Source organism: Macaca thibetana, chromosome 1 (genome assembly GCF_024542745.1).
Source record: "Macaca thibetana thibetana isolate TM-01 chromosome 1, ASM2454274v1, whole genome shotgun sequence".
In the NCBI taxonomy this organism is placed as follows: Eukaryota; Metazoa; Chordata; class Mammalia; order Primates; family Cercopithecidae; genus Macaca; species Macaca thibetana.
In genome coordinates, this window is record NC_065578.1 from 212,767,430 (window position 1) to 212,786,980 (window position 19,551).

The 19,551-nt window shown below is 40.1% G+C and overlaps 1 protein-coding gene across 3 annotated transcripts in view; it reads right to left on the bottom strand.

The window, feature by feature from the left end:
- RGS7 (regulator of G protein signaling 7) overlaps nucleotides 1–18,677 on the bottom strand; it is a 569,955-nt gene extending 551,278 nt beyond the window's left edge. For all 3 annotated transcript variants that reach the window (XM_050770857.1, XM_050770848.1, XM_050770873.1), the window contains exons 1-2: nucleotides 18,548–18,677; nucleotides 17,346–17,472 (exon numbers count right to left, since the gene is read on the bottom strand). In XM_050770857.1, coding sequence (XP_050626814.1) covers nucleotides 17,346–17,423 — 78 coding nt within the window. In that variant the 5' untranslated portion in view covers nucleotides 17,424–17,472; nucleotides 18,548–18,677. The remainder of the gene's footprint in view (nucleotides 1–17,345; nucleotides 17,473–18,547) is intronic.
- Nucleotides 18,678–19,551: the final 874 nt, after the last annotated feature.

Sequence of the window (19,551 nt, forward strand, 5' to 3'; positions counted from 1 at the left end):
ACCTGTCACATGAGGAACCCATTTCCAGGGTAAGAAAATAAGCTCAAATATTTTTTTAAAAAAATGTTTCCTCTTACCCCTAGCATACTGAGCTGGCAGTATAATGAATCAGAACATTTTCATTTGCATTTATTCTTTGACATGGGCAAATGACAACCTTTCCAGGCTTTCACTGTAGGAAAATGGCAATTTTAAAAACTTGAATAACTATCCTATTAATTCTATGAGGTTGTTATAAGATATATATATAGTATATTATATACAAATATATGTTTATATCTTATATATTATATATACTGGAAATTACTTGTAAATCTGTTTGTCCTTCAATCTCGAGATTGTGCAGTACTCTGATAAAGAATATATTATCATCATCACTGATTCTTTATCCCCAGTTGCTTTTAGTAAATTGCCTTGCACATAATAATTTTTTTTAAGTTCTGGGATACACATGTAGGACGCGCAGATTTGTTACCCAGGTGAATGTGTGCCACGGTGGTTTGCTGCACCTATCAACCCATCACCTAGGTATTAAGCCCAGTGTGCATTAGCTATTTATCCTGATGCCCTCTCTCCCCCAACCCCAACAGGCCCCAGTGTGTGTTGTTCCCCTCCCTGTGTCCATGTGTTCTCATTGTTCAGTCCCACTTATAAGTGAGAACATGCAGTGTTTAGTTTTCTGTTCCTGTGTTAGTTTGCTGAGATTGATGGCTTCCAGCTCTGTCCATGCCCCTGCAAAGGACATGATCTCATTCATTTTGAAGGCTGCGTAGTATTCCATGGTGTATACATACCACATTTTCTTTATCCAGTCTATCACTGATGGGCATTTGGGTTGATTCCATGTCTTTGCTACTGTGAATAGGCCTTGCATACAATAATTATTCGATAAATGTTTGCTACATTAAATTGAACCATATGCATAATTAATCAAAGTCAGAGTCTCGCTGTTAAGTTGTTTAAAGGAAACATGAAAACCCATGATGCAATAAATACTTTTCAGTTGTTAAAGGAAATTTATTTCTAGAGAGCAAATAGATTGCTCTTAAAAGGCACTGGATATGGATGCTGAACTGGTTAAAATTCGTTTTGGATGCAAGTGACAGAAAACACAGATTGTAATATCTTAAAGAAAATATAAGCAATTTTTCTGTAGCAAAGAAGTTGATGTAGGCAGGTCAGGTATGGTGACCCTGTAATCATCAGGGACCATTGTTGTTCTACCATCGTAAACTCTCAGCTTTTATATCCTGGCCAAGATGATTGCATTCTAGCCAGCAAAAAATACAAAAGAAAAAAAAAAAAAAAAAAGAAAGGTGCATGCCTTTTTTTTAAGAGCACTTTCTGAATATTGCATTCCAGCTGTTCACATCCCATTGGCTGGAATATACCATCTTGCCATGCCTCGCTGTGTAGGAGCCTAGGAGATATAATCTTTATTCTGATGGCCACGTGCCTAGATAAATGGCGAGTGCCATCACCACAGAAAAAGAGGGAAAATACCAAGGACTGAAAGGTTTATCACAGCTTTATAAATTGACAGTGAGCTTTGAGTCAAATCAATACAGAGCAAGTAAATTAATTTGCTTCTAATAAACTTTCAGGGCAAGACCATCACATGTGTTTTAAGGATGTAGATAAGTCTAGTTAATGAGGAGAGTTAGAACCTAGTTCCAACAGATAAACTGCGCTTGTTGGAATCCATTCAAATTTCCATCCCTAATGATCTGTACTAAAACTTAACACTAAGCCACACCACATCGATTAAAAGAAATATGATGAAAAGAATGCATAACTGCCTAAGATTTCAGGTGAAAGGAGAGAGCTAGTTGAAATCATCTTTTCACACAAAACTAAGTGAATGATAACTTTTCTGGTTATAATCAAATACATCTCTCTTCTTATCCTCAGAAGAGAGGGAATGCTGTGTAGTCACTAATGCTGTCCAAACTTAAGTGCATTGGGAATAAAAGGATGGGGAGACTAAACAAAGCCAAAGAAAGAAAAAAATACTAAAATAATTCTGAGAGCATCTGGGATATTCCTTAAAGCATTTATAAGATTCTTCAGGAGCTATGGGTAGCTTCCCCCATCCGAAAACTCCAAAAGCAGTTATTTCATAGATCTAAAACAACTAAAACCGAATTTATTTTCACTGTACTCTTATTGTAATATTTTTCTTAATTAAGCTTCATCACTATCATCACCCAAAAGGGTCAATTATTGAGGTTTCATTCAAACTAAAACCCTGAAAGCTAAGGATGGAAAGATAAGAATAAGCAAAAGGTAAGAGAAACATTCAAATGGAAAGAAGATAAAAGAAAAATAAATTAGAAGAAAAAGAAAACAGTAGATAGTGACTCAGAGAAGTAGAGGCTGAATTTGGAGGAAAATAGAAGTAAGAAAGTAAAGGAGAGAGAGATGAAGCCAAGAGCAAAAGCACTAGTGACAGAAGGGGTTACACGCAAAGAGAACGAAAGGCAAAGAGGCTATTTTAGCACGGAGCTGGAAATCCTCTTACAGGACTGGGACTGCCACGAAGGTCTCTGAAATGGGGGGCACCCTCTAGGCACATTATTCAGCAGGAGAAACTGTATTCAAATTTAACCATCATCTGGAGGACATCAAGCCCTATTTTTATGCGATCCTGATTTTCCATATTAAAACGCAAAAGCTCATGGAGGTATTCCACCCCAGTTACACAATCACGAAATGGTAGAAACGGTTTGGTTTCTTCTGTCATCGAATTTAATCCTGACAACATCATTGTGAAGCAGAAAGTATGATCCCTACTTCCCATGGAGGCTGAGAGAGAGAGAAACTGACTTGTCCAAGATTATCTTGAACAATGTGAGTCCCAGGTCTGCAACTTACTCGGTATGTTGTGGAAAAGTCACTGAGCCTCCATAAAAGTCATCTGTAAAGTGAAAATAATTAATAACAAGTCCACAGGTTTTCATATATAAATGGGAATATATATATACATAGATGTAAAATACTTGGTAAAATGAAAAACATAATTTGTCATATTTACTAAAACTAAAATGTTCAGTGTAAAAAGCTATACGGAGTTTACCTGCTTCTTGTCCTTTAAACTATTAAGACTGAAAATGGTGGAAAAGGGGAAGGAGAAGATGGAAAAGGAAGGAAGAAAGGAAGTAAAAGGGAAGGAAGGAGAAAGGGAAAGAGAGAGAAAGAGAGGAAGACAGGGAAACAGACAAACCCAGTAACAATGGCTAACACTGTGTATTTATTGTGTGCCAGGTCCTGTACTAAGCCTTTGCTCATTTAATCACCATAGTAACTCTAAGGCAGGTACTGTTATTATCCCAGTTTGCAAATAGGGAAAGTGAGCCTTGAAGAGGTTTAGTAACTTGACCAATTCATACAGCTGGTTAGTGAGAGAGCCTGGATTCAAATATTCAAATCCACACAGGTACAAGTAGATACTCTTCAACTCTTTGTTTGTTTGTTTGTTTGTTTTTCTTGAGACAGGGTCTCACTCTGTCACCCAGGCTAGAATGCAGTGGTGCAATCTCAGCTCACTGCAACTTCCACCACCCGGGTTCAAGCAATTCTTCTGCTTCAGAACCCTCCCGAGTAGCTGAAATTACAGGCACGTACCACCACGCCCGTCCAATTTTGTATTTTTTGTAAAGATGTGGCTTCACCATGTTGGCCAGGCTGGTCTCAAACTCCTGACCTCAAGTGATCTGCCCGCCCCAGCCTTCCAAAGTGCTGGGATTACAGGTATAAGCCACCACACCTGGTCTCTGGTACTCTTCAATTCTTATACTACCTGGATATTAGTCAGCTAGAAATAACAGTCCAATGGGAAAGAGGAAATATAAAAATCTCACTATAAAAGCAGGAATAGGAAAATATTAGGCCCATCAGCACACCAGCAGCTAAAAATATTATCCCTAGCCAGAGATTTAGCACATGTTATTTTAATGTCCAGTGGCAATGAAGGAGATCTCAGTAAATGAGAGTAACATTAGTTACCCTGATAAGGTCAAATGGGTGCTGCAAGAAGGGAAAAAACCTCCATGAGATTATTTCAATTGCTAATGAAATTGCATATCAGCCTTTGGAGCTGAGTTCATCTTTCCTCAGTGGATAGTGAGCTAATAAGCAAATGTAAAAAGCAATTACAAAATTTACAAAGACTTTAAAGACCTCCCCATGATCAAAAAGCTAGCTCAGAAATTTCAACAAAAATGTCAACAGAGTTTTGGATAGACAGAAATCTTAGTGGTTGTACGGTCCATAGACCAAAGCCCTTCCTAACTGCAGACAATCCGACCTGCCTTTAAAAGTTGATAGATTGTCCAAAGAATATATATAAATGCCAATGAGCACTTGAAAAAATGCTCCATCATTAGGGAAATGTGAATCAAAATCACAATGAGATACCACTTCACATCCATTAGGATGACTATTACCAAAGAAGCAGAAAATAGCAAGTGTTGGTGAGCATGTGGAGAAATCAGAACCTCTGTGTACTGCTGGTGGAGATGTCAAACAGTGCAGCCACTGGAGAACACGGTATGGCAGTTCCTCAAAAAATTAAAAGTACAAGCTGGGCGCGGTGGCTCATGCCTGCAATCCCAGCACTTTGGGAGGCCAAGGCAAGCGGATCACAAGGTCAGGAGATCGAGACCATCCTGGCTAACACAGTGAAACCCCATCTCTATTAAAAATATAAAAAATTAGCTGGGCGTGGTGGCAGGCGCCTGCAGTCCCAGCTACTCGGGAGGCTGAGGCAGGAGAATGGCATGAACCTGGGAGGCGGAGCTTGCAGTGAGCCAAGACCGCGCCACTGCACTCCAGCCTGGGCTACAGAGCGAGACTCTGTCTCAAAAAAGTAAATAAATAAAATAAAATAAAATAAATAAAAATTAAAAGTACAATTACCAGGTGATCCAGCAATCCCACTTTTGGGTGTACACCAAAAGAACCAACAGCAGAGACTCAACACAGATATTTGTATATCCATATTCACTGCACTATTATATACAATAGTCAAGGGTAGAAGTATCCCAACTGCCCGTTGTTAAATGAATAAACAAAATGCAGTAAATACATTCAAAGGAATATTATTCAGCCTTTAAAAAGGAAAAAATTCTGGCACATGTTACAACATGGATGAACCTTGAGGATGTTATGCTAGGGAAATAAGCCAGAATAAAAGAAGAAATACTGCATATTTCTGCTTATATGAGGTACCTAGAGCAGTTTAATTCATAGGGACAGAAAGTCAAATGGTGATTGCAATGAGGATGGTAGGGGAATGGGAAATTACTGTCCAACAGGTACGGAGTTTCAGATTGGGAAGATTAAGTTCTGGAGATCGATGATGATAATGGTCGCACAAGAATGTGAAGTGTACTTAATGTCATTGAACTGTGCACTTAAATATAGCTAAAATGGTACGTCTTATGATATATATTTTTACCACAATAGAAAAACAAAAAAAGAAAAAGTAAAGAACAACAGACTTCTTTGTGTAAATATGAAAAAAAATTAAAGCACATTGAGTAAGATGTGTCACTAACCTAAGGACCCAAGACAAATCATAGAGTATTTTTATTTACCTTTTTATATAACTTTATCTTCTTTAAAAGTGCCTTACGTACATACTAAAAAAATTTATATCCTAAATGATATATGGCATTTGCTTCAAAATAATCAACTGGGGCATAGAGGAAGTGGGAAAACAGAAATGAAACAAGATTTACTTGTGGTGAATCATTGTTGACACCATGTGATAGATGTATGGAAGTTCTTTATATTCTTTTCTCCACTCTTGTATTTGTTTGAACTATGTCACAATGAAAAATTTTAAATACTGCTTTATATTTACCATATAAAACGGTTTTGAACAAAATATCAAGCCACTGGAGAGCAGCAAATTCTAAAATAAGATGAAGAAACTTTTTAAAAGAAAATATTCCTTAGATGTCATCACTTCCATTTGTAGGGAAATCCATGTCCCTTTTCTGGACAATTATAATGAACAGTTAACAGACGCTGAAGAAATGTTACTTATACAAGCTTTACATGCACTGTTCACGTAATACTAACAATATCCCATTTTACAGATGTGGAAACTCAGACTCAAAGAGGTAAAGTAACTGGATTCATGTTAAGTGCATTTTAATCCAGACAGTCTGGCTACAAGCCCTTCAGCTTAACAAGTACATTTCTTGAATTACAAGGGTATTTTTTTCTTCTTTCTTGCTAGCCAGTTTAGATAGCCTCAACAATCCTGAGTTGTCAGAATTAGAAAAGCCTGATTGAGAACCCATGAAAAGAGATATTTTGTTTTTTAAGGGATATGATCAATACCTTTGCCTCATCTGTCACAGTAAATCCCTGAGGAGTTTCAACATGAGCTTAGCTCAATTTAGTTCATTCACTAAGCACCTGCTAAGTGTCAGAGGCTGTTAAACCTTGGGTACTGTGCTACGTACTCAGATACCCAGAGGAATATAAATTATTCTATTATAAAGACGCATTCATGCGAATGTTCACTGCAGCACTGTTCACAATAACAAAGACACGGAATTAACCTAAATGCCCATTAATAACAGATTGGATAAAGAAAAATGTGGTATATACATACCATGGAATACTATGCAGCCACAACAAAGAACAAGATCATGTCTTTTGTGGGAACATGGAAGTAGCTGGAAGCCATTATCCTCAGCACACTAATGCAGCAACAGAAAACCAAACAGTGTATATTCTTACTTGTAAGTGGGAGTTCAATGATGAGAACACATGGACACATAGAAGGGAACAACACACACTGAGGCCGATCGGAGGGTGGAGGATGGGAGAGAGGAGAGGATCAGGCAAAGTAACTATTGGGTTATAACTATGCTTAATAACTGAGTGATGAAATAATCTGTACAACAAACCCCCATGACATGGGTTTACCTATATATCAAACCTGCACATGTGCCCCAGAACCTAAAATAAAAGTTTAAAAAGGTAGACAGTGAACTACGCCATGATACTGTATTGAAAACTAAAGTATAATCATGAAGGTGGAATACCAGAATTCCGTGAGAAGAGTTTTTATAAAGGTACAAACAAAAATATTAATGATTGTATATTTATCCGGAAATACCTACATTTCTTAATGCCTATTTTTCTATTATAAAAGTGAGTAAAATGAATATTGCTCCTACTTAAAAGATAAATTGAATTAGAGACTAATGAAATATAAACTGCAAGGCCTGGCATGGCATCTTGGGGAAGAAAAAATTCCAAATTCCAATTTCCAAATCAAAGAAGCAACAAATGACAATAAAAAATTTAATACTTAAGGCCAGGCACGTCGACTCACACCTGTAATCCCAGCACTTTGGGAGGCCGAGGTGGGCAGATTACAAGGTCAGGAGATCAAGACCATCCTGGCCAACATGGTGAAACCCCGTATCTACTAAAATATAAAAAATTAGCCAGGCATGGTGGTGCACGCCTGTAACCCCAGCTACTTGGGAGGCTGAGGCAGGAGAATCACTTGAACCCAGGAGGCAGAGATTGCAATGAGCCGAGATCGTGCCACTGCACTCCAGCCTGGCAACGGAGCGAGACTCCATCTCAAAAATAAAAGAAAATAAATACTTAAATGTTTCTATTTTTCAACTTGCAGAGTTTGAATACAAATGTAAAACATACTTAAAATATGTGTTTCTATTACATTATGTGCTATCAGAGAGCAATAAAAATAAAATGTGATAAAAAAAGAACTGCCAACAGAAAATGGAGGTTAACGTAATATTTATTTTAGAAACCAGAAAACCAAAAATAAATAACTTATATCAGTCAGTTCTTCCTCTTTCATGGCATTAATCACCCTGTGATGAGTTGCTTGACATCTGTGTTTGCCATGGTAAACTAAGCCCCGTGATGGCTCAGACCTGTCTGCACCGTCCGAAACTCTATCATCAGTGCTTACCATATACATAGCTACCCCATACACAGCCAAGGCCAAATGCATATGTAATGAATGGACTTCAATTCTGAATGTCCTGTCCATTCACTCATTTATCTAGAGAGCAACACAGTAAAGAGGCAAGAGTAGGAACTTTGGACCAGGCATTCATTCACTATTTTATTCATTCATTCATGCATCTATGCAACCAATATTTGAGGACACCTATTTTGTGCCATTGTTCTGGGTCCTGAGACACTGCAGTGAAAAACAGGTGTTTCCAGCCTCATATAGCTCGACAGTTCTCCCACTAATCTTGGGAAGTCATTCAGTCTGCATAAGTTGGTTTTCAGCTTTTTTTTTTTTTTTTTTTTTAGAAAAATAGAATACTAATAACCAATGTGGAAGATTATTTTAAAGAAAACAAGTCATATACAAAATGGACCTGGCACATGGTAAGTAAACACTCAATAATTAACAATCAATCAAAAGCCTAAAAACAAAATATCAAATATAAAATGTAGAACCAGTGACAAATGACATTGATTTCCAGAGCAAATGCACCTAGAAAAGTTCGAAGAGAAAAAACATTGTAATAATATTAATTACGTGTTAATAGCCATATTAGTATGAATCTGTTCTGTCTATATGGTATCCAATTTCTTCAAAATCCTTTGGTGTACAGCGTCTTAAGTATTAACAACGAAAAATGTCCACAGATTTCTGTACTAGAGGAAAAAATTTCTACGAAACCAGTTTGGCTGACATGGAGAGCTTTTGTGGACAATGAAGGTCATGTAGATTTGTATTGTTCTTGACATCTTCTAGCAATGAGTAAATGGGGGAAATCATGTCAGCTGGGCTTCTAAATGACCTACAGCCATGGGGACACACAGCAAGCAGAGGAAGACTTGGTCAGGAAGCATTTTGCAAAGATGGCTTTTGCAAGGACACTTAGGGAGGTTGAGACACATGCCCAGGCTTACGTAGCTACTCAGGGGTGGGGTCAGAATTCACATCCAGCTCTTCTGACTCGGAGTCCTTTGACCCTTCATGACTACTACCTCCGCATGGGCTATCGTCCTCCTTTAGAAGTTCAGATACATAGGTAACAGAAGGGAGCTTATAAAAAATAGATTCCTTTTATACCTCAATTTAAAATTCTCAGAAAGAGTTCTAAACACTTTAAATCCCTTTTACCCAGAAGCTTCCGGTTTTTGCTCAGTCTTGTTAGGAATTGGAGTGGCTGTGATACATCTCTGAGATGCTATGAAATAGAGATGAATTGAAATACTTTCAACATCAGCAAATCATCTGAGGCCCCATAAACACCCTGCACAGTACATTCATGGTACATGCAGGCCTTTGTCTTACTGAAAGACAACCTATGTCATCTGATGTTAGGAGAGCCACTCACTTCAGACCACTGAAAGTTTCAAAAAAAGAGAAAAAAAGTCATAAACCAAGTAAATATTCAGTGTCATTTACCATGATATCTACCATTTCCTTACGAGGCCATGGTCTGTGGTCTTCCTTTAAAACTTTTGTTGTATTCTCTCGGAAAAAAAAATCATTTGTTGAGCTCTACTTTGTTTTAAGCACTGTATGCAATTTTTAAGCTAAGTATAGCATATTTTTTTTGTCTCTTTTCTTGGACTTGATGCTATTTGTTCAAACTCCTTTACTTCCTATCACTGTGCTGTCCAATCCAATGGCCACTAGCCACCAAGACTATTTACAGTTAGATTTGAATTAACTAAAAGTAAATATAATTTAAAATCCAGGTCCTCAATAACACTCACCACATTTCAGGTGTTCAGTTACCTCACGTGGCGGGTGGCTATTATATTAGGCAGTGCGCACATAGAACATTTCTGTCATGATAGAAAGTTCTATTGGACTGCATCGCCATAGGGCATCAAATCTAGGACTTCCATCTAAGATCAGATATGAACAGAATGACCACCAGAATAGGTCAGACTAAGTTCCCAATCTTATCATTCCTGGGTTCCAAGAGCTAAACTACAGGTCAGAGGACAAAAGCATCTAATCTATTTAGAGTGGTTGACTAGACATCCTGGTATAATCCACGATGTCCGTGAAGCAACCAGGATGCTGATTATTTACTGACACTAAATTACAAACACAAAGTCTTAGTGAATTTATTGACAGAGAAAGAAAGAGAGGCCACAGAAAGATAAATACATAAAGACCTGAATTCAAGCTGTGTGACTTCAGGCAAATCGTGTTACTTCTCTGATCCTAAATTTCATAATCTGCAAAATGAAAAAGTAGATAAACTCTGAGTTTCCTTTCACCTCTGAAATTCCCGGATTCTAAGGCTTTATATAGCTTGCATAATATCCAAGGAACTGTGCAGACTTCCAAGATATATAAGACAAGACTCCAAAGACTTTCCCATTAATGAGTAGAGGAAGCTAGCTACATAGGACTAAACAATATAAGACAAGACATTGTAAGTATCATAAAAATGGTATTACCAACGCATCCTACAGAATCTCCCTCTTTATTCCACCAGAAAAAAAATGACTGGAGGTAGTGAAAACATTCACTTTTCTTTCATTATCAAAAAATATGGTAGCATATGGTACCACACCTGGCAAGTACCTGATGTTTAACAATTTTTGTTATATAATAGTAATAAGATAATAATGATAATAATAATATTAATTATACCAGCAGTCATTTATTGGAAACCTAATATAGATTAGGTTCTATGCAAGACACTTTCCCCAGGCTATCCCATTTGAGCATCAAACAGCCCTATGAAGAAAAGATTAAAACATTTTTTATGTTTCATCACTTTATAGATTTAAAAAAACTGCAGAGAAAGGAGTTAGGTCGCCAAACCACAGCCACACAACGAAACAGTGGCAGAGCTGAGATTTAAAACCAAGACTTCCCAATTCTAGCACACATGCTTCCTCCATTTCCACCCATTGTCTCCTTAAGAAAACTTCTACTTGTTAATCACCAGAAAGGCTCAGAGATAAGAAGGCTCTCAAACTTTTTGGGAACCCAACTAATTTCATAAAATTGCCATTTCTTATATATTTTTCCAGAAGACAAAAAAACAATTTATCTTTCTAGATAGGCCACTCGGCCAAAATATTTTCTAGTCGAGACCAGATGGCAATTTCAATGGAGCTAGAATTGAGTTCACGATTGTCTGTTAGTGTTCCAAGGTCCTGAGACTTTTGTTAATTAGACACAAGACAAAAGGGCGTTAAAAAGAAGCCCAGTTACATTTGCATTGCTGTGGGCAAATGGCAGAAAGAAGCAGGCCTTTGTTTCCTAAGGAACTGGGCACCCACTCTATCATTTACAATCATTTTATAATTAGGTTGATATTTAGTAGGATAGAAGCCTGCATAACCCTCATATCCATAAGCCTCCTTATCACTGTCATGAAGTGGAAAGCGAGGGCCAATTATTTGTGCTGCTTGTTTTCCACAATCCTGTTTTCAAAGAGACTTAACATTAAAGTCACTAAACTGTCCAAATTCAAAATATTTCCACATTCTCCCCAGTGATCACATTCTGTCACCCACACTTCCTAAAAATACTCCGCTTTCCATCACTCACTAGAACCACAGAGGCTATTAGAAGGTAATAAAATCCCTCGAGGACTTCTCTTCTGCACATTCGCACTTTCCTCTGATCAATTAGATTCAGGGAGATTGGAAGTGGGAAACAAAAGAAATAAAATTCAGGCCACAAATCCTTATCGTAATCCCACAAATAGCACTGACAAACAACAACTGGTGAGGAAAGAGCTCAACCCTGGAAGACTCTCCGGCTCTAAACTCAATTATTATGCAAAATGCATCATTAAATTATTACTCATAAAATCCTTCTATCTACTTCTCATCAAGAAATATCATCATGGAAATATCAATGATGGTCCTATCTTATCTCAGGGCACACGTCAGTATTAGTATCACTGAGGAAAAAACAGGTCTGAATATGTTTAGGGTAGACAACATCCCTTGGTCCAGAAAGTTTCTTTCAAATAATCTGATTTACAAAAGACATTGCTTTTAAAACTTTTTCAAAAATGGCAAGATACTTCTCTCAGTGCCTGCCTCCCATCTGAGCCCTTAATTTAGAAATCTGAGGGCTTAAAAGGACCATGCCTTTCACAATGATCTTTTACACACATTCCTTCCTTTTCTAGGGGGTCTTTGTCTTGTTGTCCCTTGTACATATTCCTCACTCTGCTAACATGTAGTAAACCCAGACGGATTAAGACTACTAAGGTTCAAAAATATTAAAGATCAACTTAGGCATGGTGGTGCATGCCTATAATCCCAGCTACTCAGAAGACTAAAGCAGGAGGATCACTTGAGCCCAAGAGTTCAAGAAGACCAACCTGGCCAATATAATGAGAACCCATCAAAAAAAAAAAAAAAAAAGGTCGAAGATTATTTTTCACAACGGGGATTTAGGGGAGAAATATTGACACCCTCAGGGTTGACCAGATGGGCAGTACTGCACTGACAAATCCACTGAGTTAATGTAGAAAATGTCAGCTAGCTCAACGCTGAGAGACTACTAATGTCTGTGGCCCAGTCTCTTCCAAAGAAGAAATCAAGTCACTCCTCTTTCTGGCAAGTATGTCTCCTCTCACAGAACAGGCTGACTTCAGAAGTAGCTTTCAAAGACAATGCTTAGGTCAAGTCAATCAGCATTTAAGTACTCTTCCTGGTTGGGTGATAGCTCTCACTGTGGCTTCATATAAGAAAAGCCAGTGGTCTCGCCTTGGTCTTCAAGAATGGAGCAGTCACGGCTGGGTGCTGTGGCTCATGCCTGTAATCTCAGCAGTATAGGAGGCTGAGGGAGGAGGATCACTTGAGCCCCAGAGTTCAAGACCACCCTGGGCAGCATAGTGAGACCCCATCTCTAGAAAAAAACAAAAAAATTAGCCAAGCATCATGGCACCCACCTGTAGTCCCAGCTACTCAGGAGGCTGAGGTGGGAAGATAGCTTGAGCCTAGGAGTTCAAGGTTAAAGTGAACTATGATTGCACTACTGCACTCCAGCCTGGCCAACAGAGCAAGACCCTGACTTTAAAAAAAAAAAAAAAACAGAATGGAGCCACCTTAACCCTAAAATAATAACCTTTTGCCACTACCACCATATGATACCATATTTGAAAGATTTATCCAGGTACCTGAGCTTCACAGGTAACAAGGCTGTCATCTCTTCTCTTCCCCAAAAGGCATTGTTTCCTCCTTTATGACTAAATAAACAGTGCAAATTATGTCTTCAACTTTAAGTCAGGTTTGAAAAGAAAAAAATGAAAACAAACAAATGCAAAGCAAGCGACTATATAAGGATGAAGAGACAGGAGAGGAGAATGGAGGAGAGAATGGGAGTAGGAGAAAGGTAAGGGGAAGAAGGAGATGGGGGAGGAACAGTGAACTTGGTAAGTTTGCTATTTCCAAAACCATGTTTACTGCAGTAAGATAATGAATGAGGAAAACATTTTCATTTTCTTTTCTGACAGCTTGAGCATAAATGATTGCTGCAATAATATCAGAAATTAATAAGCATTTTGAGGAGTCTTACGAGTGAGAAGCCAGCAATCCAGCCAGTTTGAAGCTCTGGATTCAAGGTGCCCTAGAAATTTTGTTTTTCAAATGCAGGAATGTCAGCTGCTGGACTGAAAGTGATGTATACTGTCTAGTGGACAGCATGCTGGCCAGACACCAAATTTGGAGTGTCTCTCCCTGTACTCAGTTGTTCTTTATGGCCAGTGCTGCCCCCACAAAGGAGAGTTTTGTCCAAAGCTGACCAAAAATGGGGGTATTGTTTAAGATCCATCAACACCAAATCACACTGAGTTCTGACTTATCACTTCTAAAGATTCTTCAAGAAGCTGATCTGAATCCAGCACCTCTTGGAGCTAGTTGGGTCTCTTTTTCCCAAGGCGGTTGATGACTTCTAGTTGTAATCTAGTTAGGGGCCTGTCTGAAGGAGGCCTAAAAAGTGCCAGGAATAAAAGCAGTCAAGCCACAAGATTTTATGTGCTTTTAAATGAGACGTCCTCAAGTACATAAAACAACATAACCATTGTAATTTAATCACCTGCTTATGAAAAGACAGCCCTCTAAATAGAACTGAGAAGGCAAATACTTTGGCTATATGGATTTTTAGAATGTGTCTCTGACATCAGATGAACTCTATTGAGACTCCCTGTATTACGCCAAAAACCTACCAGCCAACATCCAAGACTGACTTGCAAGTAGCAACCCTAATTCGGATCATGAAGCAGCATTACCATCACCTGTGCCCTTCAATAGGGTGACATCCACTCTACCTTAACAGTCAGAGTTTTATCCACTGTACATTTTTTCCATAAGATTCCTATGAACTTCTCCATGGAAAACAGATCCCTGGAATTTTTCCGTGATTTGGAGGAACTCCTGTAATTTGTATGAGGATAGCAATAATGAGAGAGAGATCAAACAAACACAAGAAATTTACACATCCCAGCTTTTCTGTGTTTTCCACTTTGGAAACCAATAGCCTATGGAGATAAAATGGAAAGAGCACATACATATCTTGAGTGTTTGTAAATCCTCAGAGTCGTAAGCAATAAGTAAACAGGAGGTGTCACGAGGAGGCAAAACACCACGAATGCTCCCAGTTCAGAACCCACTTTCAAGAATGATGCTTCAATAGTGAAGTAGAAGGGAAAATGGGCATGAGTCGATAGAACAGCAATTCCTCTATCCTTTCTCTCCACTGTTACTAAGCAATGTCCTATTGGAACTGAAGTTTTTTTCTAAGTCTTTGATTGACTTCCTGACTAATAAGCATTGTAATCTAGTGTTTATTCTTTTATGAAGGCGGAGCAGTTGAAATATCCTAACACACATATTCAACCAACACCCCTCTCCAATTATTTTGTTGTTCTTCACATTGAAATTTGGCCTCTACTGAGAAGATATTGAATGGAAAGCCCATATAAGACAGAAAAAATAGAAGCATAATGGACACATGAAATATGTGATGCCCCGATCTACGTCTACACACAGATATAGACAGTTTGACCTGATAACTAGCAAATGACAAGCAAGGACACTGTGTCTCTTTACACATTATCTGATATTATTTATATATTATTATTTCTATAACAAAGAAAAACAAAAAACAAATGCTCAGAGAATACAAGAATAGACAGACAATCCATAGGTAAGCATTAAGAGTAAAATTTACTGAAATGAGTTATTTTTTCCAATAATGATTTATCAGGAAAATCTTTCTTTGCAAAGTAAGTTATATGTGGTCACTAATCCTAAGCAAGGAGCTAATAAAAGAAGGGAAAAATGAGTAGCACAAGCAGTTCTAAGCTTAATCAACAAAATAATCATGCTTTTAAAAAATGAGGTAGTACATTCTCTTCCTGAAATCATTACAGTCTGTTAACTTAAAAGTAAAATCAATGGCGATTTGATGCTATACAACACAGTATAGAGTTAATTATAAACCCAAAATTACCAATGTGAGGCTCAGATACACTAAACAGTCAAATAACTATTTCTAAAAGCCCTGTCTTCTTATTTTATTTGTTCTCAAAATAACTAACTGACTGACACACACGGGTTGCTGCATATTTAGTTTATTTCTAATGAAGATAACTATATTAGGTGTCCAATCTACTCAGTCCTTAATCTTTTAAAGGGAAACAGAGAGGGAATACAATTGTTTAGTCTAACGGAAATAGCTTACTACTATATTTTTCCAACCAATATTTTTCCAACCAAAAGTCTAACTCTTCACATTGTATACACCCATAAGATAGAATTCAAAATTCTCACAGCTTGCATATTACAATATTCAGAGTTTTACCAAAAATACAAAATATTATGACATTTAAAACCACCCAACTCCCCCCAAAATATTTCTTCTCAAAACCAACTCTAAATAGAATAGACAAGTATCCAGTTAATTCAATTAACTTAAAAATACAATGCTAGTAATTTAAACTCAAGTGGATTATTTTCCTGATTTACGCACTTGGAATGCTTTAAGACTAACATAGACAACTAGGTTCTGATTTCTCTTTCCCATCATACTGTTTTATCTCACACACATGTAAATGCATTCATAAGTACACAATATAGTACTGTTTGCCAACGCTAGAGAATAAAACAGCTAGCATTGTACCAGGACGCCTGCGCATCTTTCCGTTAAAGCCATAGCAATACTCCCTCAAACACATATTCATCACTACCTTTTAATGATTCTGGGCTACACGGATGAAAAGTTTTGATTTAGTGGAGGTTAAAGTAGGACACAGTCTTTCATCTTTATTCATAATCAGTTCTGATCCTCTTACTGAAAAAGAGATAAATGCAAACATCTTGAACTCTTCAATGGGCTTCTCTCAAATTAAAACCTTTAACAATTTTGGGGTGTTTCAAAGTATGACTTCCTTTTTACCATGTGAGTGTTAACCAAAGAAATATTGCCCAATAAGCACTCCAGATAATATACTTTAAAAAATCATTTATAAAATGCAATAAAAATGATTGGTGCAGAAGAATACTGCATCCTTAATTTTAGTAAGATTGTTGATGATAACCAGAGTGAAGTTACCTAAGCAACCACTCGAAAGCACATGCAATATTTAAATGCACCTTTATTATGGTTGCTCCATGTCTAAAAGTTTGTGGCCGGTAGCATTGCTATTAAACGTATAAGGCTGCCAAACCTATTTGTGGCCAAAAAAAAAAAAAAAAAGCAACTCTGCAAGATAAATATTATTTAATGATTTAACAGGTATATGGCATTAGAATATAAATACACATAAATACCCCAAATCATAAAAGTAACAGAAAGTAAAAAATAATTTAGGCTAAGACAAAAAAAGACTAGAATTGACTAGTCAAGAACAAAACTATTAAACCACATACATTTACACAGACACATTCTCTCTCTTGCCACAAAACTGCAAAGTGGTCTATTTTTATTTCTAAAATGTGATACGCTTACGCAATTATTATAACCTAAATGTTTAGAGGTGAGTATAAGAAAAAGCTTCTAAAATTATTCTGGATGCTACTAAATCATGTGTATAACAACCAAAATATCTGGAATGCCCAAATTTGCTGTTATTGCTCATGACAGAATAATCTATGCAAAACCAGCAGGGAACATGGGAGGAGGCCTTATTTACTTCAACGTGTTTCTCCACGTATGCATCACTGGAGAATGTCAGATCACTTTCACGTATACAGTACGTAATCACTGATGATTTGGGGAATCCACAAGGCCACAAAGTTGATACATACTCTGATCTAGAAGGGGAAAAACATCGAGAAAGCCAGAAGTTTCCCGTTTTCCAAGAAACTGAAGACATTCTTACCTTTCTGTACACCAGCATGTTAGGTGATTCATCGGCCACCCCGTTGCTGGTCTGCCCGTAATTATTCCCCTGGGCCATGTCGCTCAAAACTTGGTCCGCTCTCAGATACGAGAATTCTCAGTGTGCCCTGCAAAGGGTTAGAGAGACTTCAGTGAGATCCCAGTGGTGGTGCTTAGGGGACTCCCCTGATTCATCGTCATCATTCACAACACCCACCCCACATGGCGCGTTCTTACAAACTGGGGCTGGCTGGAGAAAGTGACACAGGACATGGATTTTTTAAAAAATTAGTTGACACCTATAATACCCTCAAGGAATTATAAGAAATTACAATCTTCCAGGTAGAAATAGCCATTTGGTTATCGTTTGAGCTGACTTCATTTTCTGGATACTCATTTTGAGAAGTGTTTGATGCTCACCCTAAAAACTCATCGGTAGCATTTCCCTAGGACAGAGTTCTCTTCTCTCCCAATACTTGCACCTGCACTTAGTGATGTTTTCCCCAAAGGGTGGAAAGGCAACACCTGGGGGGCGGGAGCGGGGCGGGGCAGTACACTTTCTCCCAGGTATCTGTCTAGTGTCCCCACCTGCAGCGCATCAGAGAGGCCCATTCCCGGTGTCATTCTCCAGCACATGGTTTCCTCTCTATTCCCCCGGGTCTCCCACACAGAGCCAGAGTATGTGCTTCGCCTACTTTCACCTGCCTGCGCTGCCAGCCACCGGCTGCTCTCCTTTCTCCCCACTTGGCTTCGGAAGTCCGGAGGTAACCCTGCCTAATTTTTTTGCAAGAAGACACCAGAACATGTCCCGGCAACAAGAACTAGTGGGAGGTCAAGCCTTCAGGCCATTTCACCCGGGTCACTGTGGGTAAAAGTCTAACTGCAGAAGCCTCCAGAGCAACCAGCCAAAGAGGAGAAAACAGGCAAGCCCAGCTCCCCTTGCTCGCTCTCACAGCAGCAGCAAATGGCAGGCGAGCCTGTGCCCCGCGCCGCGGCGGCCGCCGGAGCCGGGCAGCAGTTTCAGCACCGTGGACCGCGGGGTGCGCGCTGCGCCGGTAACACAGCCCCGGCGCGGGGCTCCCGGGGGCGGCCGCCTTGCGCCAGCCGACGCTCCCGCTGCGCAGAGCGAGGGCTGGGTGCGGGCCGGGGGCCGGGAGGGCTCTGGGTGGCGCTGCCTCCTCCCCGCCCGCCTCCCCTATTTACCTCCTCCGCCAAGGTCACGGCCCCGCGGCGTCTCCCCTCCCGGGCGGGCTGGGTGCAGGCGGTGTCAGCTGGCGGCAAGCGGAGCAGCGAGGCAGGGCAGCTTCATCACACTCGCGGCGGATGCGGATTCCGCGCCGCCCCGGCTGTCGCTGCTCAGGCGACCGCCACCCTCGCCTCGCCGCCGCCCGTGCACAGGCGGCTCCGGCAGCCGCCACTCGCGCCCGCTCCCCTGGGCCGCCTCGCTGGCTCGCTCCCTCCTCCGCTTCTTCTCCCGGGGACTGGGACCAGCCGAGCGCGCGCGGGAGTCGAGACGCCCGGCCCGTGCGCGCGACTGGGAGGAGGGAGGAGGGGACAGTCACGTGGGACAGGGGCGTCCGAAGGTGCCGGCTCGGATGGGCTCGGCTCGGCCGCCGCCACACCGCCCGCGCCTCCCGGGCCTCCCCGGCCTCCCCGCCCTCGCGCCCCTCGGGAGGCTGTAGTCCTGCCCCCGGCGCGGCCAGCCCGCCCTCCCGCACACCCCGCCCGCCCGCCCGCGCGTGTGTACGTGCGCCAGAGGCCTGGAGAGACCGGAGTTTAACGCCCAGTGTAAGCCGGAAAGGGAGAAAGGCTTTGCGATGGATGGGTGGGTGGTAGGTGGGTGGGTGGTCTAGTGAATGGTTGGACGGATGGACGGACGGATGAATGGATGAATGGAGCCCCGTGCAACCCAAGGTTTCATCACGTGCCTAACGACTCCGCTGAAAGTCCCAGGGAAGCAGATAATTTATTATTATTATTATTATTATTCTCAAATAACAGAGTAGATATTGAGACATCCTAGGAGTGAAGGAAATAGCCAGGACCAAATGAATCATTCATCCCCGTTTGCCTGCGGCTTTCACAGCTTCTTCCTAAGTTGGAGAAATGGGAAACGATTTGAAAGCTGCCAACCGGAGGTGAAAATCTTGCCACTTGTGAAACTGAAGGAACATCCCCAAGGCCCGGCTTCTCCTTTTCACAGAAGG